The sequence below is a fragment of the Hemitrygon akajei genome, chromosome 6, assembly GCF_048418815.1.
Source record: "Hemitrygon akajei chromosome 6, sHemAka1.3, whole genome shotgun sequence".
Classification (NCBI taxonomy): domain Eukaryota; kingdom Metazoa; phylum Chordata; class Chondrichthyes; order Myliobatiformes; family Dasyatidae; genus Hemitrygon; species Hemitrygon akajei.
Genome location: NC_133129.1, coordinates 171,838,145 through 171,864,676, shown reverse-complemented (window position 1 = coordinate 171,864,676; position 26,532 = coordinate 171,838,145). Strand labels below are relative to the sequence as shown.

General features: G+C 38.5%; 1 protein-coding gene across 2 annotated transcripts; it reads right to left on the bottom strand.

Moving 5' to 3' along the window:
* Window positions 1-1,190: 1,190 nt before the first annotated feature.
* e2f8 (E2F transcription factor 8) lies at window positions 1,191-25,178 on the bottom strand. 2 transcript variants are annotated; one of them, XM_073049764.1, is made up of 14 exons: window positions 25,012-25,178; window positions 22,786-22,892; window positions 21,305-21,583; window positions 21,069-21,216; window positions 20,209-20,517; window positions 17,877-18,038; window positions 13,650-13,787; window positions 13,307-13,519; window positions 10,876-10,960; window positions 10,008-10,581; window positions 5,717-6,007; window positions 5,399-5,534; window positions 4,485-4,879; window positions 1,191-2,324 (listed from the first exon to the last, which is right to left on the bottom strand). In XM_073049764.1, the coding sequence occupies exons 2-14, from the start codon at window positions 22,852-22,854 to the stop codon at window positions 2,130-2,132; spliced, it is 2,994 nt and encodes a 997-aa protein (XP_072905865.1). In that variant the 5' UTR covers window positions 22,855-22,892; window positions 25,012-25,178; the 3' UTR covers window positions 1,191-2,129. The 2 variants fall into 2 exon arrangements, with proteins under 2 accessions (XP_072905865.1, XP_072905866.1); XM_073049765.1 differs by lacking the exon at window positions 25,012-25,178 and adding an exon at window positions 23,746-23,868.
* Between the last annotated feature and the right edge of the window lie 1,354 nt (window positions 25,179-26,532).

Below are 26,532 nucleotides of genomic sequence, written 5' to 3'. Positions count from 1 at the left end.
ACTGATGAAACAAAGGTTGGGGGCATTGTGGATAGTGGGGAGGGCTGTCAGAGGTTATATTGGAACATTGATAGGATTCAAAACTGGGCTGAGAAGTGGCAGATGGAGTTCAACCCAAATAAGTGTGAGGTGGCTCATTTTGGTAGGTCAAATATGATGGTAGAATATAATAATGTTAAGACTCTTGGCAGTGTGAAGGATCAGAGGGATCTTGGGGTCCTAGTCCATAAGACACTCAAAGCTGCTGCGCAGTTTGACTCTGTGGTTAAGAAGGCATATGGTGCATTGGTCTTCATCAACCATGGGTTTGAGCTTAGGAGCTGAGGTAACGTTGCAGCTATATAGGACCTTGGTCAGACCCCACTTGGAGTACTGTGCTCAGTTGTGATCACCTCACTACAGGAAGAATGTGGAAACTATAGAAAAGGTGCAGAGGATATTAGGTCATGCAGTATATATACAAGTTATAGCTCATGCAGTTGGAGTTAAGAACCTGTAAATTTGTTACCCTGTCTATTCTCGAAAACAGGGCTTGATCAATTAGACAATAGGTGCAGAAGTAGACCATTCGGCCCTTTGAGCCTGCACCGCCATTCTGAGATCATGGCTGATCATCTACTATCAATACCCGGTTCCTGCCTTGTCCCCATACCCCTTGATTCCCCTATCCATAAGATACCTACCTAGCTCCTTCTTGAAAGCATCCAGAGAATTGGCCTCCACTACCTTCCAAGGCAGTGCATTCTAGACCCCCACAACTCTCTGGGAGAAGTTTTTCCTTAACTCTGTCCTAAATGACCTACCCCTTATTCTCAAACCATGCCCTCTGGTACTGGACTCTCCCAGCATCTGGAACATATTTCCTGCCTCTATCTTGTCCAATCCCTTAATAATTCTGCTGCATTCAGAGGGAATGTCTATTTGTGATTTCTATGTGAGAAAGAAACTACAAGAACCTTTCTAGATAATGAGTGAGCTTGCAATATGAAGGATGACTTATAAATGAATTTAGCTCTATTTACTATCATATTGAGTTATTGAATCAATTCTTTAAAAACTCAGGTTTGCTTTGAGTTTCAATTTGCCATGTGATAATAGTCACATTGAACTGTAGTCTCAAGAAAGGTAAATATTTGCCACATAGCTTTGCTTATTAATTAGGCAACCAGTAAGAACAACTTGTTGTGTAGAAGTTATTAAAAAAAGTACAGATTTATTTTTGAACCAGTCACAGTAGAGAACAGCAGAAGAATATAAATAAAATTGAAATAATTAAGACAGAATCTTGATTGAACTAACACAAAGATCACTTTCCACATTTTTAAGATTTAATTATTAATAGCGCCAAAAAAAATCATAACAAACCTACGACTTTCTACAGTTCACAGTACCTGTGCAGGCTGGTTTTACAAGAGACAATTGAATAAGTATACCAATTTGAAATTAAATTCCATTTAAAATTAATGCTTTAATGTAATATAAATATAGCATTATGTACAAGTTACAGTACTTGTATTTTTTTTCCAATGGATTATCATGTTTGTCAAGTATAGCCATACCATTTTCCACCTCCAATCGGATGTTTAGTTTCATCTTGATTTCCAACAGACCAAGTTGTGAAGTAACTATTACCAGCTAGTGTTCTCAATGGAGGAGGAGATTCAATACTACATATTCATCTATGACAAGTATGTTATTCCCTTTGGAAGATATTCATGGAATCCACAAGTTCAAGTGTGCAAATGGTTATACCACTCATACACCAACATAATAAACCAACTTCTAGGTAGGATAGAATTCATCCCAATATGTTTCATGTCTTGTGTGCAAAGTGAATATTACTTGTAATTTTTGCTATGTTTAAACACATTACTTTCTATGAATATGATTTCATACTGGTTTTATTCTGCTGAGGCAGAAGATCATGGTTTAGTTAACTCTTGTCTATTGTTAACAGTCACATTGGTACAATGTAAACTTTTCAAATACAATTCTTTAGAGCAATATGCACTGCCAGTTAACAAAAAATGCACTTAACGCAAATTACGTGTTACACATTTAGAATCGACTGAGATTTGTTCTTAGCCTAGTAATGCATTAATTTTTATAATAAACAGACCATTTCAAAGTCATTGAAATTCTTCAGTGCAGACTTTGAGCTTTCGTTGAGGAAGGTGCACAGTTCCTTGAGGACAATTGCCATTGCCGTTGGACATAACAGTAGATACTGATGACAGGATGGAAGATGATGGACGTCCTGGCGTACGGAAGAAATTCTCCCTACTGATAGACTGAGCATCCTCAGCTGTAGCTGGCATATTGGGCTGTAGAATTAAGAGAGAGTTGACTGTTAAGTTTTAATTGTTTCATAAAACAGCTTAGAATTGCTTTATTAGCGCCACAGTAGAATAGAAGGTAGCACAATGCTATTACAGCTTGGGGCATCAGAGTTCAGTTCGGATGCTGTCTATAAGGAGTTTGTGCATTCCTCCCCATGAACGTGGGAGATTCTTCCAAATGCTCCGGTTTCCACCCACGTTCCAAAAACACACTAGTTAGTTGGTTAATTTGTCATTGTAAATTGTCCTCTGATTAGGCCAGGGTTAAATAGGTAGGTTGTTCTGCTGTACGGCTCATTGAGCCAGAAGGGTCTGTTCTGTGCAGCACCTCCAAATAAATAAATTAAATTACAACTGCCTCTCTATTAAAACATATTTGACAATGTTTTAAATGGAGCTGATGCACAGAAATCTACCAAGCTGGTATATTGTCTTAACTAAGGATACCTTTTAAAATAAAATCTGACATCGCAGTTTTTTTGGTATTTAATAAAACAAACATGCATTCTCAAGAATAGATCAGAAATTTGCAGTACTTTTATGTATGCATGTTGATAAACATGCAAATTTCAAACTGATAATCAATATCACTGAGGAAATGTCAAACTCATTTCATCGAAACAGAATATACCTTTGGGATGCTGCATCTACTCAAAATAAAATTAATTTAAAACTCAGAGGCAGAATCTCTGGCATTTATATTACCAAGTACAAGTTTCACACTTTGAAAACAATACTAATAAACTGACTCATTTTTGAAAACTGAGAATTGAACATTTTGTATTACTTTCTCAAGATTCAACTATTTTCTTCAGCAAGACTTGTACAGTGTATTTTGAATAAGCTGAACAGATTGTTTAGTCCCAACTTCTCACATCTTGAGAGCCAGCTGTTAGAAGTGAACCTACTACCATTAATATTGCACGTTACGTGTAACAAAAACATACAAAGCCCTTTTCAAAAAGTGTTAACAAACAAAAAAAAAGAAGCCAGCCCACATTAGGAGATATTTGTGCAGTTAATTAAAGGATTATTCAAAATATGATTCACGTCTGAAAAGAGGAAAAAAGTGCAAGATACCAGAATTCCAGGCCTTGGAAGCACAACTGCCAGTGGAGGAATATTTAACCTTAGGTACTTGTGAGCCAGATATTGAAATAACTCAGTTACAGAAGAGAAAGAGGTTACAGAGGAATGTAGATGACAAAGAGTCAGCAAGCATAGTGTTAGGTCTTGGTTTGAGCTAGGAAATGAGCAAAAGTGAATTACTTTTGTATATGCTTCTAAGACCTGGATAATTAAAGCAGGCACCTCAAGGTATTAGAATGAGCCCTCCAAAACTGTTTCCACAAAATCTTCCAAATTCATGGGAAGCAAACCAACGTCCGTTTCCTCTCCCAAGCTGCATTCCCAAAATCAGAGCCCAACTTAGTCAGTCAGTTCCCAACTAACTTGCCACAATGTTCCAATATTGGACACCAAACCCCCAAAGCAGACACTCTAATCCAAGCTCTTTCACAGGAAGAGATTACCAAATTTACAGAGGAAAATATCGTTGAATAAAATACAATATCTGCACTGATTCTTTAAGTCTTGATTCTTGGGAATCTCTGGTCCGTGACCACCAAGAGTGAAGGAGCAGTTAGAATGCTGTTGTGAACTTTTGAGTCTATTTATCAGGGCTCACAGAAGTATGCTCACTTTCATCCAAAAGAGGGGAAGGGGTAGGAAATATGTTCTGGATTTGTTATTGTACTGTGTTCAGTTCTGTGAAAGCTGGTATGAACTAGCCATTCTTCACACTGGGGCCTAATTCCAATTATGAATAAGCTACTTGAATAAGGAACAAGGCCCGGTGTTAAGAACTGATGGAAGTCTTATGTCTTACATGCAAACATTCCCAAAAGACTAGTAACAGGAATTTCAGATTCCATTCCAAACCCCTTTCTGAATCACACAATTGAGAAATATTACCAATGCTGACAATCAAGTTAGATCAGATAATAAATTGAAGAATTATTTACCAATAAAATGTTATTTCAATATTGAATTCTTTAAGATGTTAGTGTTTAGGCATGCTACTACTTGAATCAAAAGAAACTTTAAATGTTAGCTGTGGCTTTGAGCATTTGAACAGCAACTCACCTGTGGTAGACCGATCAGTGCTACAGACTGGTGATGAGGAGATACTGGCTTAACAAAGATCATCTTTCCATGTTGAAGATTTGTGTGCGCTGTGAGAGAACCAGCTTGTTCTGGGGAAGCAGTTGTCATTGAAGGTCCTTGATTCACCGAAAACTGCATTCCTGGATTGATTAAACCAAGATTCTGCAGTGTGAAATTCAGAATTCCTGGGCTGGGACTGTGACTAGGAAAATGATGACTTGAAGAAGTGAAAGATGATGCGTTGGCTTGGCTCACAACAGGAAGGGAGGCAACTGAAGATGGAACAGCCATTGGACAAGGCAATTTCAAAGGGGTGATGTGAGTGGCAGGTAAATTGGCAGGGGAAAAATCCGAAGTTGTCATTGGTGTAATGCCTAAGGGGGGAGAATAAGAGCATTTTAAATGCTTATTGACAACGCTAGAATAAATACTTTTTTAAAAAAACCATTGTTAAGTATTCAAGACTTTAACCAAATAATGACAAAAATTGCATAAGCAGCAGTAATAGAATGCAACTAATACTTTCCCCTTAGTCCATGTAACATAATTTTATCTGAAAGATATCAAAATTGCTGGAATCAGCAACTTCTGCACAATACCATGCATATTTGTCTTCAGACAGAGTATCAAAGAATTGGCACAAAGCAGCTGTTCAAGTGAAGAGAAATTGTGAAGTAAAATTTAAACCGGTTTTAGTGAAAGATGATAATCAAAACAGGAAAGATCTGAAACAAAAAAAATCTGATAGAATTATGAGACCTGAAAGGTAAAATGCATTCAGGATCTCATAATTTAGATGAAATTTGAAAGTTAGGAAGATGGCCACAGGAGCTTTTCTGACAAAGGAACATTAAGTTACAGCAGATTTAAGAACTGTGATTTTCTGTGGCTACCTGATAATGGCGAATGATAAAGCTGTTGCTCAGGCGAGGACACGGAATTGTCTTTCATTTCAGGAGATCTATCACTTGAGTTACTACAAGATGATTGCTGTGGCAATGGGATGAGATATCCTGATGGCATTAAAGTCTAAGGCAAATAAAACAAAATAAACTATGACAATCATGACCAATGAAAATTCAAACCGTGTGGAAAGGAACGGATTCTTTTGATGCTAGAACTAATCTGAGAAGTGGAAAAGTGATTTCAGCTTCAGGCTCATGGCTAGTTTTGTTAATCATATTTATCAGTTTATAAAACTCAGATCTTACCTCAGGGACTGAACAAAGATGGGCAGGAAATGCAAATGCCACTGGAACATTTTTGACCATGGCAGCTTGTCCTTCTGACAAAACAATCCCACACTTCTCTTCATTCTCAAGAAAACATTCAACACTGTGTTCTAGTTTCTCTGAACCAAGACTCTTATCTTCAGGGGCGTTGATGAACTCTGGGTCAAGATGTAGGGCCCTAGGGGAAGGCCGAGTTGTCATCAAGGCTCTACGGGCCTTCAGCCTTGCTTGATGAACCTCAAAAAGCTGATCTTTATTTGGTGATTGGCCCTTCAAGAAAAATGATAATTTTTCTCATTTTCAGAGCATACCAGTTTAAATATAAACAGAGAAAGCAAGTTACCTAAAATTACCGAATTCATTTCTTTAAGGTGATTTTGTTTTGTTTCCCAAACTTACATTGGAAGTCATTATAGTGGTCTGATAGTTCAGAGGAGGAACAGGAAGGAGAATTAACATGACTGTCGGTTGGTTAACAGGTTGCTAATGTACTTGGTTATGAAATATATCATAAACAGTGCTGTATAACAGGCACTAATGCCATTTTAAATTGGACCATTCTTCAGTACAAGTATTTCCACCGATCATTTCAGATAAGAAGATTCATGCAGCATGACAAATAAATATTAAGAGTATTGATCATCTCAAAGTGCCAATTGCATAAGGAGGCAAGCTAAATTTAAATATCAAAGACAACTTCAAAATATAAACTTAGCATAATCTGAAATAAAACAAAACTTCATAGTTTCTTTGACATGTATACATAGGACGTGACAAATGTATATAGTCAAAAAAACAGGATCTTTACACATCATGTTCTTTAAAAGATATTTCAAAGACAGACTTCTAACAAATTTTCTAGCACTTTAGCAGTCTGCTCCCAATGAGGCTCATTTGTTAGGCTGTTGATCTCAGAATGAAGTATTCTTTGAGACAAACATCTACTTTTACTGCACTACATAACAGAAGGACATGAACTGATCATTTGTCAATAATGCACCTGTTAGGTTATTATACAAACTTCTGAGTAATTTGTAAAAGTCACCTGTAACAATTTTTGTATAAATCCAATCACAACCAAAATTATAAACTGAGCAAGTAGATTAAATGCAGAATATAGGCATCAGGGTTGAGTGTTAAACAACACAGAAACAGATCCTTTAGCCAACCATGTCCATGCCGACCATTAATTGCCCATATATACTAAGCCTATTTACCTGTTCTTGGTTTGTAGCCAATTCAAGTGCTCTTTTAGATCTTTCTTAAATCTTAAGAAAGCCCACTTCAACTCCTCATTCAGGTACTGCATTTCAGATTCCTACTATCCTCTGCTGAAAAATAATTTGTCCTCAGATCCCATCTGGGTTATTTTCTTTTACTCAAATCATGCCCTCCAGTTTTTAACAGCTGTCATTGTGAAAAATCTATGGCCCTCACAATATTGTACGCCTTACCAAGTCCCCCTTCAGTCTCCTCCATTCTAGAAATATAAAAAGCAGCCAATCCAGTTTCTCCTCAAAACTGACAGGTTTCATTTCATGCCTGGCCTGCTGAGTTCCTCGAGCACTTGGTGTGTTGCTCGGATTTCCAGCATCTTCAGATTTTCTCTTGTTTGAGGTTTCATTCCAGGCAACTTCTTGAACCCCTCTGCACTTTCTCCAGTACAAACACACCCTCTCTGTGACCAGAAATGGACACTGAACGCTAGGTGTGGTACAAGTAACTATACAATACTTTTTTGCTCTTATAATCTATGTCCTGGCTAATGAAGGCCAGTATTCTGTGAGTAAACCACACAAAAAACTCAGTAGGTCAGGCAGCATCTGAGACCCTCTCCAGTTTTCAGTGTTCTGCAAGCCCTCTTCATTGCCTTATTTACGTGTGTTTAGGAATCCTTGATGCTGGACCAAGGTCCATTTATTCTTCAGTATAGGAATAGGGGCCGACCACTCATTGCATCATCCCAAATACCCAAGTTGTATCATCTTGCACTTACTAGAATTACATTTCATCTGTTATTGCTCTCATTTTTACCAAATGATCAACATCTTCCTGTCATTCAAGTCTCTTCCTCGGCAATTTTCATTTCAAACGTGAACCTAATCATACCTCCTACAATCGTATCCAAATCATTTATGTAAATAATAAACACAAAGGTTCCACTACTTACACCCATATACCTATGATCATAGGCTTCCAATCATAAAAACAACCCTCAACAAAACCCTCTGTGTTCATCATCAAGCCAACTTGCCAATTAGCCTTTGAAACTAGAAGCATAGGCTTAGGGTAAATGTCAAGGAGCTTGGGGGGTGGGGATGTAGGAATTGGAAGAATATACACTTAGTAGCCACTTTATTAGGTATGCCTTGTCCAGTGATGGGTTCCTGAAGGTTGTTATATTATAGCAAGGTGGGGGTGGGGGTGGGAGTGGAGATGAGTTCTCACTACCTATTAAATGCTCCCAATGGTGTGTGCCTCTGACAACCAAGTCCACGTCCAGGCCTCCACGCATTGCTTAGCTACTAAGCTCAGTGGAACCTTTCTATTGACAGAAGAGGCAAAGGTGGGTCACTTTGGGCAGATGGGGCTTGTCAGTCGTTGTTGGCAGCTCATCTAGAAGGAAAACTCTGATCTCAAACCTCTGTTGCCTTGCAGCTATACCCATTCATAACCATGTCTCTTGACTACATCTACGTGCTTTTATGAGTTGCTGCTACATGATTGACTGATTAGATATTTGCATTAATGAACAGGTGGACAAGTGTACCAAATAAAGTGACCACAAATTTTTAAAGAATTGGTAGGTTCAAGAGCCTGCTTCTGCACTGTATAACTAATATTACACAGGTTAGTTCAACTTCTATAGAGTAATTTTGTCTGGAGAGATCAAATTGAGTAATAACATATCAAACGTAATTTAATATGATAGGAATCTGCAAAAAAAGCAATCCAAGATTCTGGCTTTGCAATCAATCTAAGATACATTTGTTGTAAAATAAAACCATCGCACAATTGTAGGAATATGATACTATTTTCTGGTATCACCCAGTTTCTGGAGAGCAAGGTTTATGTATGTGTGGCAATTTAATTCTCTAACTACTGACACCTGCAGTCTTTGTCTTCTACAGTCTGCATTTAAAGGATTCACTCTGCCAAGCACGGAGATTTAATAAGTAGGAAGGAAATAAGTCGCTGGAATAATGAAATTGTGTCTTAGGGGTAAAGGATGGATTTAACCAGAGTGCAGGCAACCTTTCTACTGATGATTCAATCTAGCCCCTTTATCTGGAATGCAGTATCATGGAAAACAGCTCCAGCTCATAGAAACAGCTCAACCCTTCAAAATAACACCACTGAGACAATCAACACTACTACTCACAAACAGTGTATCTTTGCTTCATGGTAGGCAGAAGGAAGTTGTTATCTTATCAAATCAGACTGGGTTTAACAGTAACAGACTAAAACAAATTAAATTAAAAGACCATGGAAACTAGTTCTTATTTGAAGGATGGTTTCAGCCATTAAAATGCATTAGTTGATTATTTCCAATAGAAAAATTAATAGCTAAATGAATTTCTCTGGTTCATAATCATGGAGGAGGTGGGAAGAGAGTAAGAAGAAAAACAAAATCACTGGTCTCTGTTGCAGTGACCTTATGAATAATAGTTGTGACACCACACCAAAATTGCTATTATTCACAAACCTTGGCAAACTATCATGTTAACATGGAGTTTGCCAAGGTTCACTTAGGCATGTTTGCAACTAGTAACATAAAACAATCAGGAAACCCAGTATATTTTGAGACTATTTTGCATGCCTTAATACTATCTACAAAATCAATCACCAGTTAAATGATTAACATTACTTTCAATAGCTCCAGGACGCCACAACAGTACATTAGAATTGTTGAACAGCAGGAAAAAAAAACATCAGGTGCTGGACGTTTGAAATATAAACAGTAAACATTGGGCATTCTCAGGAGGTCAGGAAAAATCTGTGGACTGAGAAATGTTGAAAGTAATTGTGTCAACTGAACAACCTTGGTCTTCAGCTGATCACAGGCATTCCCTTTATGGCTTACATTGTGCTCCCTCTGCAACTTAATTCAAGCTTGTTTTCTCATTTTTTTTCTAATTCTGATCAAGAGTCATTGACCTGACCATTAATCCTATTTCTCTCTTTAGCATCTGACCTTCTGAGTAACCCTGTATTTTCTGATTATATACCATTAGAGACAATGATATTTATGAGACTTGCACTAATTTACCCTCAATGAAACAGTTTCCTTCTCTGGCTGGCTCTCTTTCTTGACTGCTTCCTTGAAATTTTTGGAATTCCAAACTTCACTAAGGTCATGCTTGGAAGGCTGTTTCAGACACTGGTCAGGGAGAGTATCACATTTGGCCACTTTTCTACTTTGGTCCTTGTAACCTGTACCTGATGCATCAGCATACATCTCAGCAGTCCTTTTACTGGCGTGGATTCTTGACTTTGAATTATTTGGACTCGAAATGTGTTTCTCAGTGGCAAGGGATATAGATGGTACTGCGGAGCCAGAAGAGGGTGCAGTCAGGTTCCTTGGTTGTGCAGGTTGCAAATAAATTGTATAAGATCCACCAGAGTGGCATTGAGGTAACACCACTGGTAAAACAGAGGAATACTGTCTGTGAACCAAAGGATAGACTCCAAGAGGCTGAAATGTGGATTTAACCTGAGGGAGTACCGAATTAACTCCAGTACGTTGAGTTTGTTCTACAAGTCCAGGGAACTTATCAAGTTTTGAGCGCTCTTGTGAGGAAGAGGTTTCTGATGGCGAGGTTGTGAGTTTACTGTCATTCTTCCTGAGGGGAATGAAAAATAAAAAACTTAATTCAGAACAGTTTAAAAAAGTGACCATATTTCATTTTGTATACTACCAAATAAATACCACCTTCAGTGACAATGAATATATTGTTCCAATTATTCTTGTAGACTAAGTTAAAAACACATTGATTTAGTGTTTGTAAAATGTCCAAATTTTAAATCAAATTTGATTACACATTAATTTTAAGATATTTACAATGGAGCAAAATGTTATTTCTATGTAAAATTTCAAAATCTATTTGGGAGATATTGAATGAATTTTTGACACTTACTTGGATTGTGCCTCCAACTGAAGTTTACAGATTGTTGCAAGTTGGTCCATTTTACTGGGATATAATCCAGGTTTATCCCAATCACCTTTATGGAAGGGAAATAAAATCTTCAACATTCTGTAAATTCTATTAAAGTACAGTACCATTGCAATAAGCAATAAACTTGTTGTCGGAATTATATTTTATGTAACAAGAAAGTGACCCATTACAGCACCAGAAAGGCTGCTGCCAAAATAAATTATTCTTCCATGCTGTTAAAGAAAACACCATTAACATTGCATAACAGTAAAATACCGATGCTTGAAAAAGTAATACGCATCTGAATATCAGTAACCAATATTTTTGCTCAGTAATTGACTTCAGACATGGAAAGATAAACCTGTCCTGTTATTTCTCATGGACGTCTCTCCATTAATTGAATTGCAAAAAAATGATTTGAACTGCTAAAATGGTTTTCTCAAAAAGTACAAAAAACCTGAAACAAGAATCTTCTATCCACATTTACCTCCACTATTTTCATAAAAGCAAACCAAGGTGGAATCATCAAAACAATTGTCAGTATACAAAAAAAAAAAGAAACAAATATAGTACCAGCTAACAAGTGATTGAGGTGCAGGCCTTTTCATGAAATTATCTGCTTTTAATTTTGGTCTTTGTTAGTCATTCTAAAACATAGTGGATTCTGGTTAATTGGGCTATTGGTTAATTAGGGCAGCTGCTTATTTGAGACAACTCTTAAAAGAACAAAAACTAATCGAGAAAATAGCGGGGATTTATTTGGGATACTATGCCACTTAATTGGCACAGATCTATTGACAACTTTCTAATGAATGTCAGTCACATGTGGCCATTAAACGCTATACCGTGCTTAAAGCAAACAGTTTTTAAATAGCATCACTTGCATGCGTTTATCTTTAAAAAGCAGTGATTTTTTCACTGATTAAGCAGTAAGCAATTCTGAACTGTTTTGCTCACTGCAGTTTCAGGCTTGGAGATACCAGAAATGGCTGGGAGTGAAAATGAAATGATTTCACTACTTCAGCAAGTTAGGAACTAAGAAGAATTTGAAGGTATCATCTTGAATGTTACAATGAAAATGAGGAGTTAGAGGATGTAATCTTCAAAAGCACTGTATGAAAGTAGTCTATTATCTGTATTAGGTGTCAGCACTGATTTTGTTCATTTACAGTCAATCAAAAGAAAGCTCAGAATCAGAATCAGGTTTATTATCACCGGCATGTGACATGAAATTTGTTAACTTAGCGGCAGCATTTCAATGCAATACGTCATATAGAAGAGAGAAATAAATAAGTAAATAAATACAAATAAAAATAAGTAAATCAATTACCGTATTTGTATATTGAATAGATTAAAAATATGCAAAAGACAGAAATACTCTGTATTCAAAAAAGTGCGATAGTGTCCAAAGGTTCAATGTCCATTTAGGATGGCAGAGGGGAAGAAGCTGTTCCTGAATTGTTGGGTGTGTGCCTTCAGGCTTCTGTATCTCTTAACTGATGGTAACAGTGAGAAAAGGGCATGCCCTGGGTGCTGGAGGTCCTTAATAATGGACACAGCATTTCTGAGACACTGCTCCCTGAAGATGTCCTGGGTACTTTGTAGGCTAGTAGCCAGGATGGAGCCGAATAAATTTACAACCCTCTGCCGCTTCTTTTGGTCTTGTACAGTAGCCCCCCCCCCCCACCCCCCAGAACACCCATACCAGACAGCGATGAAACTTGTCAGAATGGTACATCTATAGAAGTTTTTGAGGTATTCATTGACATGCCGAATGTCTTCAAACTCCAAATGAAGTATAGCCACTGTCTTGCCTTCTTTATAACTACATTGATATGTTGGAACTAGGTTAGGTCCTCAGAAATCTTGACATCCATATATAGAAGATGCACCATTTATTGGATGAATTCTTCTCTCAATAACAATTAGGTGCTGAGATACATCCTAGGATGTGCTAGAGCACATCACCAGTGATGTAACCTGGAGTCATTGGGTATTTTGGGTCTTTCAACATCAGACACTCTCACCCAGGTGACCCAGCAAGGGTTGATCAGGCCCTTGCTTGTGTCCCTGCAGAACTAATATATAGTTTTATAGTACTGTGGTAGTATTGATAGTGTTCTAATTTGTTCTGAATTTTATTTAAATATGTAATTTGTTGCTCGGTGAAACAGTAGTTTGCCTTTTTTTAAAAAATAACTTTTTAACTATTTCCATGAAACTTTGGCTAATTGGGACAGCTGCTTAATTGGGCCAAAATAATCGCAGAGTTACAGTTAACTGGAAACCACTGTAATGATTTTTAGCAAAGAAGTAGAGCAGGTAGTAACAAAATTGCTGACTTAATGTAATTTTAGGAATTTAAAAATAAGTTGCTGTACAGTTACAAATTAAAATTAGTAGAAATATATACCACATGCTTTCCCAACTGGGCTACTTGGTGCAGAGCTGATTCTCCTCTGATCGTTCCCAATGTTTGGCATCAAGTGGTTTAAAGATGCATGTCGAGTGAAACTTTGCTTGGTGGTAGAGGCAGGGAAAAGATTTTTGACAAGTGTTTCTTTTGAAATCTTAGGTGATGGAGTATTATTTACAATTGAGGTAGTCAGTGTAATAGGCTTCACATCTGCAAAGACAACAGTTTCATTTTTAATCAAAGGCGCATTCCTTAATTGTGAAATCAACTCTTACTCAGAAATTATCTAAAATTTTAAGAACAAGAAAAATACATTTTTAAAATCAAAATAATTGTGTACCATTTACATCCGGAAATGCCTCTGGTCCTATCCATTTAAAAGCTGGCTTCCGTCCTCTCACCTCCGTTACGTGCACTTTCTTTATAAGTTCAAGGCTGGTGAGAACATTGGCTATATCGTAGAGTCGCCTTATTTTAGCTGTGAGGTAAAGACATTGTCACATGGTGAAACTGTTATTTTCAAAAATTCCTAAATGTTTCAAGGATGTAATCCTGATATTAATTATATTTATTGCTTTTATCCACAGCACCTAACTGATACAAAGAATTCAATAGTTACCTCCCCATATTAAGTAAGAGTTTATTTCAAAGATCTTAGAACAAACACCAACAAAGACCAACACACATTAATAAGAGATGTGATCACAAAGCATTGAATAGATAATCATGGTTTCTGGTCTATGAAGTATATACACTCTGTCATTGTGATTTGGTCTAAAAAAACAAAACAATAAGTTAACGATTTATCTCACATTGTGGTGAGCAACAATGTGGTGTTGTTAAATATAAAGTATGTGGTGAATTAGTTTAAATCAGATTCAACAGAACAAACAAACAAATCAATTCAAACAATGAATGGGGAAAAAAGCAATCAGTTAAGCAGCATTAATGCATTGCAAGGCCTTGGGGATGAAAGTGTGGTACTTGGAAAGCTGACATGGTCTCATTTTAAAAACCATGTCAGTAAACAGTGGCTGATATTCCATTGGTTATGAAGGTGGACCTATGCCAAGGAAAATACTGATTTGCAAAAAAATATTCATATGCTTTGAGCACGGTGATCTGCTTCAATGATTACCATCAGTGGCATTTACATCAATCAATATTAACAAAGTGCTTTGAAAGGTTGGTTATGATGTCAATCAACTCCTGTTTTCGAGATGACCTGCACTTACTCCAATTTGCCTTTTCTCACAACTAGTCAACAGAAGATGCAATTTCTCTAGCTCTTCACTCTGCTCTGGACCATCAGGAAAACAGAAACTTGTACATCAGGCCGTTGCTCATCGACTACAGCTTTGCATTCAACACTATCATCTCATCTAAACTCATCATCAAGCTTCAATACCTGAGCCTCTGTACCTCCCTGTGCAACTGAATACTGAAACTTATTGGTAAACCTCATTCAGTGAATCTTACTGACCATCACATCAGGGGTACCTCAATGCTGTGTGCTGAGTTGCCTGTTTTACTCTCTAAACTAACATGACTGTGCAGCTAAGCACAGCTCCAAAGCTGTCTTCAGGTTTGCTGATAACACTACTGGTGTTGGACAAATCATAGGTGCCAATGAGTCTGATTACTGGAGCAAGATCGGTCACCTGGTTGAGAGGAGCCACGAAAAACAAGCTCTTGCTCAAAATCAGCAAAACTAAAGAAATTATTGTTGACCCCAGGAATGTATGTCAATGATCTGGACTACGGTATTAAGGGATTTGTGGCTAAATTTGCCGACGATACAAAGATAGGTAGAGGAGCAGGTAGTGTTGAGGAAACAGAGATCCTGCAGAGAGACTTAGATAATTTAGGGGAATGGACAAAGAAGTGGCAAATGAAATATAATGTTGTAAAGTGTAATGTCATGCACTTTGGTGAAAGAAATAAACAGGCAGGGGAGAGAATTCAAAATGCAGAGATACAAAGAGACTTGGGAGTCCTTGTGCAAGAAACCCTAAAGGTTAACCTGCAGGTTGAGTGGGTTGTGAAGAAGGCGAATGCAATGTTGGCATTCATTTCTAGAGGTATAGAATACAAGAGCCAGGATATGATGTTGAGGCTCTATAAGGCACTCATGAGACCACACTTGGAGAACTGTGTGCGGTTTTGGGCTCCTTATTTTAGAAAGGATATACTGACATTGGAGAGGGTTCAGAGAAGATTCACGAGAATGATTCCAGGAATGAGAGGGTTACCGTATGAGGAACGTCTGGCAGTTCTTAGGCTGTATTCCCTGGAGTTCAGGAGAATGAGGAGGGAGAAAGGCCTGAACAGATTAGATATGGCAAAGTTATTTCCCATGCCATAGGATTCTAGGACAAAAGGGCACGACTTCAGGACTGAAGGACGTCCTTTTGGAACTGAGATGCTGAGAAATTACTTTAGTCAGACAGTGGTAAATCTGTGGAATTTGTTGCCACAAGCGGCTGTGGAGGCCAAGTCACTGGGTGTATTTAAGGCAGAGATAGATAGATTCTTGATTAGCCAGGGCATCAAAGGGTATGCAGCGAAAGCAGGGGAGTGGGTTGACTGGATGAAGTGGATCAGCCCATGATTGAATGGTGGAGCAGACTCGATGGGCCGAATGGCCTACTTCTGCTCCTAAATCTTATGGTCTTATGGAATGGGAAGGTGGGTGAACATGTCCCAGTCTTCACTGGGGGGAATTCTCAGTGGAGAGTCGCTTTAAATTCCTGGAAATTAGCATATCAGATTATCTCTCCTTGATGCAATCAGTTGAGAGGGTGAGTAGTTTCAAGTTCCTCAGTATACACATCACTGATGATCTCACCTGGACTGTACACACTGGCTTTGAGGAAAACAAAGCACAACAGCGTCTCTTCCATTTCAGGTGACTGAAGGAGTTTAGCATGGGCACCCAAATCCTCAAGATCTTCTACAGGGGCACAACTGAGAGCATACTGACTGGCTGTATCGCCACCTGGTATGGGAACAGCACCAACCTTGATCACTGGGCACTGCAAAGAGTGGTATGCCAGCCCAGCATATTTGTGGATGTGAACTTTCCTCCATTGAGGACATTTGTAGTAGCAGGTCCAGAAAGAAGGCCTGGAAGATCATTGGGGACACCAGTTGCCCCAACCACAACCTGTTTCAGCTGCTTTCATCTGGCAGACCCTACTGTAGCATTAAAACCAGGACCAACAGGCTACGGTACAGCTTCTTTCTGCAACTCATTGCACTTTTAAATTTACATGTCTGTACATAGCAACAGAGTCATAACACAAAGATTTTTACTCCATGTTGTGGGATGGATCTAAGATTTAAACAAATTCAAATAAATTCTAATAGGGAAAGTGCATCAGGATCTTTATTTTCTTAGGAGTTAAAGAGATTAGCTTTATTTGTCACATGTAGCATCAAAATACACAATGAAATGCAATGTTTTGCGTCAATGGCCAACAGTTTGAACGTGGCACTCCCATAACTTGCTAACCCTAACCCTATGTCTTTAGAATGTGGGAAGAAACCGGAACACCCGAAGGAAACCCACACAGTCACGGGGAGAACATACAACTTCTTGCAAGAAGTGAACCCCAGTCTATGACTGTGCTACGCTACTGTGCCACCTAGGTTTGGCTTGTCATTGAACAATCTACAAAACTTCTACAGAAGAACTATTGGAAGTATCCAGTCTGTTTGCATCTGTATGGCAATTCAAATGCACAGGAAGCTACAGAGTAGTGAACTTATCCCAATACATCACAGACATATCCCTCATCATTGGTAGTTTCTATAGAAGGCAATGCCTCAAGAAGGCAACATCTATCATCAAAGATCCCTAGAAGCTTGAAGTCCCACACAACCAAATTCAAGAATATCTGCTTCTGTTCAAGCATTCAGTTCTTGAACGAACCAGCAAAACCCTAACACTAGTTTAGCAATATTATGACCACTTTGCACTGGACTTTGCTTTTTTATTCCAATTGTGTTCTTTCTTATAAAAATTGTATATAATTTATTTCATTTATGTTTTTCTTGTTATGTTGTGTATTAGACACTAAGTGCTTCTGATGATGCTGTAAGTTTTTCATTGCACCTCTGCATACATGCATTTTTGCAAATGAGAATAAACTCCACTTGGACTTATCTTCTCTCAAACGCCATACATTTTTCTCTCATCCAGTAACTTTAAAAAGTAACAACCATCACATAGATCAATAATCAAAAATCAGTAGCCCAATAATCATAATGACATACAATACTCATAATTATACATGTGGTTTCAGGTCTTGCATTGAAAAGAAAATCAGGTAAGTACGTATTAAAGGCTTTGCTGTTAGCTAACAGAGGAGGAGGTATATGAGAGATATATACCAGTATGAAATAGTTAAGACTGAGTTATCTGTTTTGGTTCTACATATTTCCTGTAATTTTAAACATGGAAATAAAAAGTGAAGAATTTATACTTTTAAATAGGACTGTATAGTTAGCATTCGATCATTTGTTATTGTGATTAGATATTCTATCAAATCATTAATACACTTACTCTTAAATTTGCTATGATCCAAATCCACCTTCTGGTCATCACCAATTAGGATTTTAGCAGCAGTGTCAAGGCTAACCACTCGTGGCTTTGATACCAGGAATAACATGACAAATTTCTGACTCATTACTCTCAGGGATTTATCCTTCCGCCCATTCACTGAGGCTGTAGATGAAGAAATTATATCTTAATTGCAAAATTGATAAGAACTTAATTCAAATAAATGTCTATTATTCTACAAATATGATTTGCTGCTTTATTTCTGAATCACAGTAACCAACCAGAAATGTTTCTAATCATTGATACTATATCATAAAGCTCTTCATATACAGTGGACTCCAATTAATTGGGCCATCAGTTAATTGGGGCAGCTGCTTATTTGGAACATAATGCTGGTTAATTGGGACACATGCACTTGTATGGTCATTAGACACTATCCCACTTTTCGAGCAAAGTTTTTAAACATCATCAGTTGTGTGTGTTTATCTCCAAAAAGCAGTGAATTTTGTTACTGATTGTTAGTGAGAAATAAGCAGTACGACAATTCAGAACTGTTTGGCTCACTGCAGTTTCAAGTTTTCAGTCTTGAAGATGCCAGAAAATTATAAAAATGAAACAATTTCACTACTTCAGCAAGTTAGGAACTATGAGAAATTTGAAGACATCAACAATAACCTTGAATGTTGCAATGAAAATGACAATTTGTAGGAATCAATTGTCAGAAGTATTGTAGGAAGGCAGTCCAATATCTACACTAGGTCATTTCACAGTCAATCAAAAGAATGAAGCAGCTTACAGGTACACTGGATGAATTCCTTCATTGATAGCTATGGAACTGATAGTTTTATAATACCATATTGGTAGTTTTCTAATTTGTTCTGTATTGCATTTTAAGTACATAATGTTACTCAGTTTAATGATAGTTTGTCTTTTTTATATCTTTGTAATTATTTCCATGAAACTTTGGGGCAGCCACTTAATTGGGCCAAAATGTACTGGTTTTGGTGTATCCCAATTGACTGGTATCTAATTTAATTATAATGCAAAGTATCATCAGACAAGAGTGAAGGGCACTGTGTCTATGAGAGTTATCCAATTACTGCTGCTCTTTGTAACCTTGCTCTATCTAATACACTTTTGAACATTACTGTTGCATCAGGTTTTCCCATCATCTCAGGAAAGCATTCCAGATCCAGTTCGTTATATTACAAAAATTCTTATCTCTCTTTTGCCCAATCATCTTAAACTATGTGTTCTATGGTTACTCACTCCCTTGCTAGTGGAAACTCCAACATAACTCTTCATTAGAAGTATAAAAATAATCTTCATTTGAAATATTGCTAACGATGCCACATAAAAGCCTTGATGGAGCAGATGTGGAAAAGGTGTTTCCTACAGTGGGGGGGGGGGGGGGGGGGTAGATGAATCTAGAATGAGAGGGCACAACCTCAGAATAGAAGTAAGTGCCTTTAGAACAGATGAGGAGGAATTTCTTTGGTCAGATGGTACTGAATCTGTGGAATTCATTGCCGCAGACAGCTGTGGTGGCCAAGTATTGGGTATTTTTAAAGTGGAGGTTGATAGGTTCTTGATTAGTGAGGGCATCAAAGGTTATGGGAAGAAGGCAGGAGAATGGGGTTGAGAGATAATTAATCAGCCATGATGGAATGCTGGTGGAGCAGACATGATGAGCATAATTCTGCTCTTCTGTCTTATGGTCTAAACCAGTATGAAATTAAGGAATGACCAATTCACATATGGCAAAGAAAGATTACCAAATATATATCTGAAAAGAGACAGCAACTGTAGGAATGTAACTTGTTTCCAGAACAATGGAAAGAAGGGACCAATGGCTTTGGTTTGTTACAGCATTTAACGCTGCTGTATTGGGGTGTCACAGTAGTGTAATGGTTAGTGCAACATTGTCACATCTCGGGGTGTTCAAGAGTTCAGAATTCAATTCTGGTGCTGTTATGTACGGAGACTCTGTACGTCCTCCCTGTGGAGTGAGGGAGTCATCTTGCCAAGAACCGGTACAAATGGCATGGCCGTCATAATCTCACTCACAGTCCAAAGACGTACCAGGTAGGTTGGAAATTGACCTGTGATTTGGCTAGGATTAATCAGGTTGTCCGGAGGTTGTTGGGGTGGTGTGGCTTGAAGGGGCTACTCTGTATTATATAAATAAAGCATTTTATTTTTGTAGAATGTAAGTTACTCTACAAGACTGGCACAGAAAATCGAGGCAATACACAATTTCAATGGGTTCTGCAATAGCAGAGGTAATGCTGTTTGTGCATTAAAATAAGATCAATAAACCTGAAGACATAAATACCTGCTCGAAATTCCATTCCAGGGAGTTCCACAAAGTACATCTCCTTGGGCTTCACTTCACCTTTGTTAGCAGAATTTTGTTCACGTAGTGGCTCTTTTACATATGTCTCATGCAGTTCAAATCCTTTCTTCTTAATGTGCAACATTTGTTCTGCATATTTTTGATCTTCACCAACATTTTTCAATGTTCCTAGTGTGTGAGTGAGATTATGACGGCCATGCCACGTATATCGATTCTTGGCAAGGCGACTCACCATATGTAAGCTTTCTAGAACATTCACAATATCATAGATACGTCGACGTTCAACATCTATTGCAGGGAGACACAAATTTCCATTAGTAGAATAGGTACCTGTATATCATTTCCAGATGATTTAAACAGTATTTTAATCATTCTAATGAAGAAGTGTCTCAGCCTGAAACATCGGCTGTTTGTTCATTTCTGTGGATGCTGCCTGACCTGCTGAGTTCCCAGCATTTTGTGTGTGTTGCATTAAAAATAAGTTGTTTCATAAATTATACTCTTATAGTTTAACTTAATTTTCTCCTCTGCATCTGAACTTGTATTTGTCAATATTTTTACAAAGATGCACAATCCCCTCTATTACTATACTTAATTGAAATTAATTGTGTGGAAAAGGTAAGAAATTTGGATAAAATAGTACGTTCATGGAGTTAATTCTCCAATAAACTATGTGTAAACACCAAAGGCATAGAATTTCATAATTTAATTATCTCTAGAGATCATCAACTTTGGGCAATATTTCAAAGATTTTTTTCTAATCAAAACACTCCCCCCCTCCAACATCATACTCTATCTCCTTGCTACATATTTGCATTTTATAATGTGTGTGAACTCACTCAGCTCTGCTGCTACTTCATCCAAGCAAATATCATTGTTCACTGCAGGATTTGGATAGTCAGGATACCGTGCCAAGAATCTGTAGCACAACAAACCCAGACTCTTCTCTTTACGACTCGGATGAAATTCTTCCCCAGATAATTGATTCTGAAATTCACAATACATTTGCCTTACTTTCTTCACATTAAGAGATGTTGATAATTTCTGTTTTTTTGAATTTTTGAAGTTATGGTACCTGTAAATTCTCAACTGCCTCGGAAGTATGGTCTTCATCCACAAGCAATTCCCTCTTCTTTTCTCTGTTCCTGATCTCTGGACTAGCAGCACTGATTAACATTTTCAGATTCGCAGTAGGAGTCCATGGCTCTCCAACAGTGGTGTCCTGAAGTTTTGTTGGAGTTGTCATGGTATTCAATTCTGACCTGATTGCTCCTAATACTGAATGTGAGGTAGAGGATTGCTGCTTCAATGGTGTTTTTGTTGTTTTTTTATGCGGTTCTAAAAACTTATTTTCCTATTTTGAAAGAGAAAAAAAAAGACAAAATACAGAAACATTTGTTGTTTCCAAACATTGCATCAATTTCAGCCCATCATACTTAACTGACAATGTGGAATTTGCAATGATTTGTCTTGCAGATTTTAGAAATGGCTTATTTTACTGTTTTTATTGAAGAAATTATTCCGTGCACAGATGTTGTTGTCACTGGGCAAAAAAAATTGCACACTGTTTCTGTGCACACTGGTCATAAATTAGAGGGAACATTGGTGTAAAAGGTTTTTAAAGAAGAGTTAAAGTTTTGTTACAGCTTTGAAGACAGCACTTTTTAAAAAAGAAAACCAAACACACGGCATGTTCACCCTTGAATCTTTATTAGAGTCATTGATCACGAAGCAGAAGAGTAAGTACACAAAGTCTGTGTTCACTATCAAGGACACATTTACACCTTTTACACCAATGTTCCCTCTAATTTATGACCAGTGTGCACAGAAACCTTGTACTGTGCAATTTTTTTGCCCAGTGACAACAACATCTGTGCACGGAATAATTTCTTCAATAAAAACAGTAAAATAAGCCATTTCTAAAATCTGCAAGACAAATCATTGCAAATTCCACATTGTCAACACTGTCCATGTCAGAAACCAAAAAAAGGAAATATGACTGTGTACAATCATGAAATATACTTAATATGCCAATGTAGTTGAAGGTTACAACCTTTTGTGTTTAAATTCCTTTGTGTGCTAGTAGCAAAAGATGTGTGTACGTGTACACATTAGAGGGAACACTGCACCACTCCCATTTTACTATCCTTTCAACTTCTCTGCGATTCACCCCATTCACCTGCACCTAGGGGCAATTTACAGTAGTAAGTAAAACCAGTGGATCTAGACGAAGCTCCACTGTATCACAGAGAGAATGTGCAAACTCAACAAAGATAGAATAAGAGGTAAAATTGAACTGGAGTTATTGGTGCTTTGAGGCAGCAGCACCTCTTGCTTCACACCACTATGCTTCCCTGCCCCCCAGATTCAACCTTGTTCTTGTCTGACCAGCTAAGATCAGAGACAGAAAGACATCAGCAGTTCTTCCATCTGGCACTGTAACCCTTGCCTCATCAGATCATCAGCTCTGTGTCAGAAGGTACCTGAAGTGAAAGAAGTCCCCACAATATCATAAGTCTTTGTAACTAGGAAATAAGCCAATATAGAGAAACCCACCTTTCGGTTAACATCTATATCAGCTTCAGATTTTCCATTTCTGTCAGCCCTATTCAAGCTTTCACTCATGTTTTCACCTTTAAACAAAAGCTTGTCTTCTTGCTTACCTGAAAATCAAAAATGGACATAGAATTGGGAAAGCAAACTCCTATTATGTAGAGCATGGATATGAACTATATCTATTTCAAAACAAAATAGTGGGTTTAAATAATAACAAATAAGTGGAACAATAAAATTACATAACTAAGAAAAAACAACAGATATTTTCAAAGAATGCATAACATATACGAGGATAAAAATAGTTCTTGAGAAGACTTCAGTACGCCCAAAGCTTTTTACAGTTGGGTACTTTTGAAATACTCTAGACTGTTGGAAAATCTTCCAGTTAAAATCACGCACATCAAGCTCCAAGAAACAGCAATGGATTGCATCAGTTAGTGTGGCTGTTGTTGATCAACTAGGGGATCAACCTTTAAAAGCTAAATGTATTTATGCAACAAAATACGGAAGGAGAAGAGCACATGAAGATGTCTAGACATCGATATCAAAGCCCTAACGCGAAAGCCCAGCGAGCATCTCCTCACTGGCGGACAAGTTCCTCAACTGACAGGCAGCCGGCGGGGCCAATCGGAGCTCCGTTACCCGGAGATACGGCCCAAACAGTAGGCGGTCCCGGCCTATCAGCGAGAGGAGGAGCCGGGACTTCGCGTCAACCAGCAAGTTCGGTTGGCTCCTAGAGGAAGGGAGGGAAAGAATGCGGCTTTTTGAAATTGGCGCGTAAACGAAAAGATCCCGCGCGCGGTTGTCAGAAGGTTTTACGGCGGCGGAGTTAAACAGCCTGAGTAGAATTTAACTGCAAGGAACAACAGATCGACCTGTAGGTTCTCTTAGTGATCTATAAAACGCAGAGAGAGAGAGAGGCAGAGGTAAGGGAAGGTTGATTGTCGGTGAGGCGCCCACCTCTGGCCCGTCCCAGGTCGCGGAGGTAGTTGTTGTTTATTTTTCCTCGATTACAGAAGGCTAAACAATGTCAGGCGTCGATATGTCAGAGCAAGCGGCGGTTTTCGGGTTTTCCCACTGGGCATTCGAGGACACGAGCCCGCGCAGAACGGGGTTTGAATCCGGATCCCGCGGGCTCGGGGAGGGGCGTGAGGGCAAGAGGGGCGGCTCTTGTGAGCAGATGGGCGGGGTTTGGGGTACAGGGGCGGAGCTAGGGGCAGAGGGGCGGGACTGGGGTAAATAACTGAGGGAGGTGGGGACGGGGTCAAGGTCTGACTTGTCAAGTGGAGGGGGCGGGGAGTAATGGAGGCTGGAGGTGCGGAAGGAAGATCTAAGTGAGCCTGACCCTGGGGGAAGAAGTATAGGGCAGTTGTGACCCCTGAAGATCAGACGCGGATAGAGGAAGTTCTAACCCAGGAGGAAGCGTTGGAGGGGCGGGATCTGACCCCTAGAGTAAGATTGGGAGAGAGGAGAGTCTAACTCTGTTGGGAAAGGGAAGTAGGGGGACATTTGGTGCTATGGCGAGGGAAAAAGATGCGCAAAAAGGTTTGGGGGAAACAAAACCTTCTTCGTATCTCTAAGTATTGAGAAAAATGAGAACTAAAGCAGAAGCACCCAGTCCGCCTCCAAGAGCACCGTGTCCCCAGTGAATGAGAAATCTCTGCTGGAAGTGGGCAAGAGGACGCTACGCGGGGATGAGATCGTCCTGACATTGTTTCTTCTTTGAATATAGGACGAGAATATAATAGCTCGGACTGTCCCCGAATGCAGGGTATAGCCATCACCCACTGCGAGTAAATATAACGCTGCTAATCTGTGGAACCTGTGCCAACGTCAGCTAACTTCACACCCCTCGCCCTCCAGTAACCCGCCAGTTTCTCGTCCCCAAGTAGTTAACAGGTTGCTCAGTCTGACGTATTGTCCCCTAACCCCCCCCCAGCAACTCACTTCACGCCTCTCTCCCCTCATTGCTTAAGAGTTTAGTTGCTAATATAATCGTGTTTGACAATCTTTTAAATTGAAACAGCAGCTGTATCGATCAAAGCTGCAGCGTTGATTTTCGGCGCCACAACAGATCCCTCATTGAGATCATATCAACAATCGGTGTTTGCACCGGTATTTAACGTCTTCCATATACGCAGAGAAAACAATTTACCTCTTAATAAACACCTTACCCCAAAACATTAAGCAAAGTTGAGGTTTCTTTTAATTTTACAAAAACCTTACCCGAAGAGTCTTTTCCATTTAATCACTCACTGGCGTGTGGGATAACAAAATTACTTGAAGTAGTTCCATTGAACGGTTATAACTTCTTTTCTCATTACACAGACCTGTAAGATGTTTTCCCTCTTCAAGAATGAAAAAAAATCAGTAAATTGCTTAGCTTCCTTCATTTGCAGCCCAGGAGAAAAGTGAAAATTTGTTCTTTGTACCGCCGCTGCCATTGATGGAATCCCGCCCCGGTATGGCCCCTCCCCTTCCAAAACTTCTCAGCCAATCATAATACGTGCAATAACTCTCTCTGCCCAATCCCAAAGCGTAGACAACTTTCAGACAGGAATGTAAAATTGGCGGGGGAAAGAGCGCGCAAAAATAGCCTGCAGTTTAAAAATCATGTTAGCTGCAACATCTCCCGTTTGCAATTACTTGTCATTTACACTTTGTGGTGTGTGTATTTATTTTAAATATTAATTGCAGATTTGTTTTACTTGTATCGATACCTGCTACAATGACTTCCTCACGTATCGTTTCGGACGGTTATATGTTCCAACATTTTCATTCGAGATTGCTCAAGTAACATGTTACTGGTGAATGCTGACAAATCACTTCCATGGCAGATGAATGTCCGGAAAACATCGTTTTCCTAAGAGAAAATATTGGATGTAGAACAGACGGCAGCATTTTAAAACTAAAGTATTAGCGTTTTGTGAACTTGCTATCTTCGGCGCCAAATTGAAATTGAAACAAAAGGATGGCGCTATGCTGTTAGAAGAATCTTGTTCAAAGTAGCCTGTTTAAGTCATTAGAAAAGCAGATGTGATACGTTTATTTTGCTATCGTTTTGGTTAACACCTTATGTATACAGGCATCACAAAGAGAATGGGAAACAATTTTCTGAATTGAAATAAAGAAGGAGCACTTATCAAACCCCTTATATGTTTGAAGAAAAGAGAATGATAATCTATAATTAAACGATTCAAAAAGGATTGAAAGTATTACTCAAGTATCAATCAGCTGAGTATTTTAATAGAAGTGAATAAACCATAATCACGGCAGTGCAATTTTCACAGATAAAATAGATATTAATTGAGAATATAGCTAACTTTAAACAGATCTGGATTCGTTCATTGTAAAGTTTAATGGACAATATTTATGCAACCAAAAACCGACTCCTGGATATCAATTTTAACTTTCATTCGGTTCTATACTAATTAACTCTGAAAGAGCGATGTTAGCACTTGGGATGACAAGCATGCGTAGCGTGACAGGGTCTTCTAGTAGCTGTAGAATTAAGCGAAATAATTATACCGAATGGAAACAGGCCCTTCATCCCACTGAGTCTTATCAGTCCTGTATATATTCACAGTCACCCAATAGTAATATTCTATGCCACAGGATTTCAAGGGTTTATCTAAGTACTTCGTAGGAAATAGTGAGACTGCAGGCCTTCACTATTCCCTCAGACAATATATTCCAGATTTTTGCTGAAAGTTTTAAAAATCCTCAAATTCCCTTTAAAATCCCTAC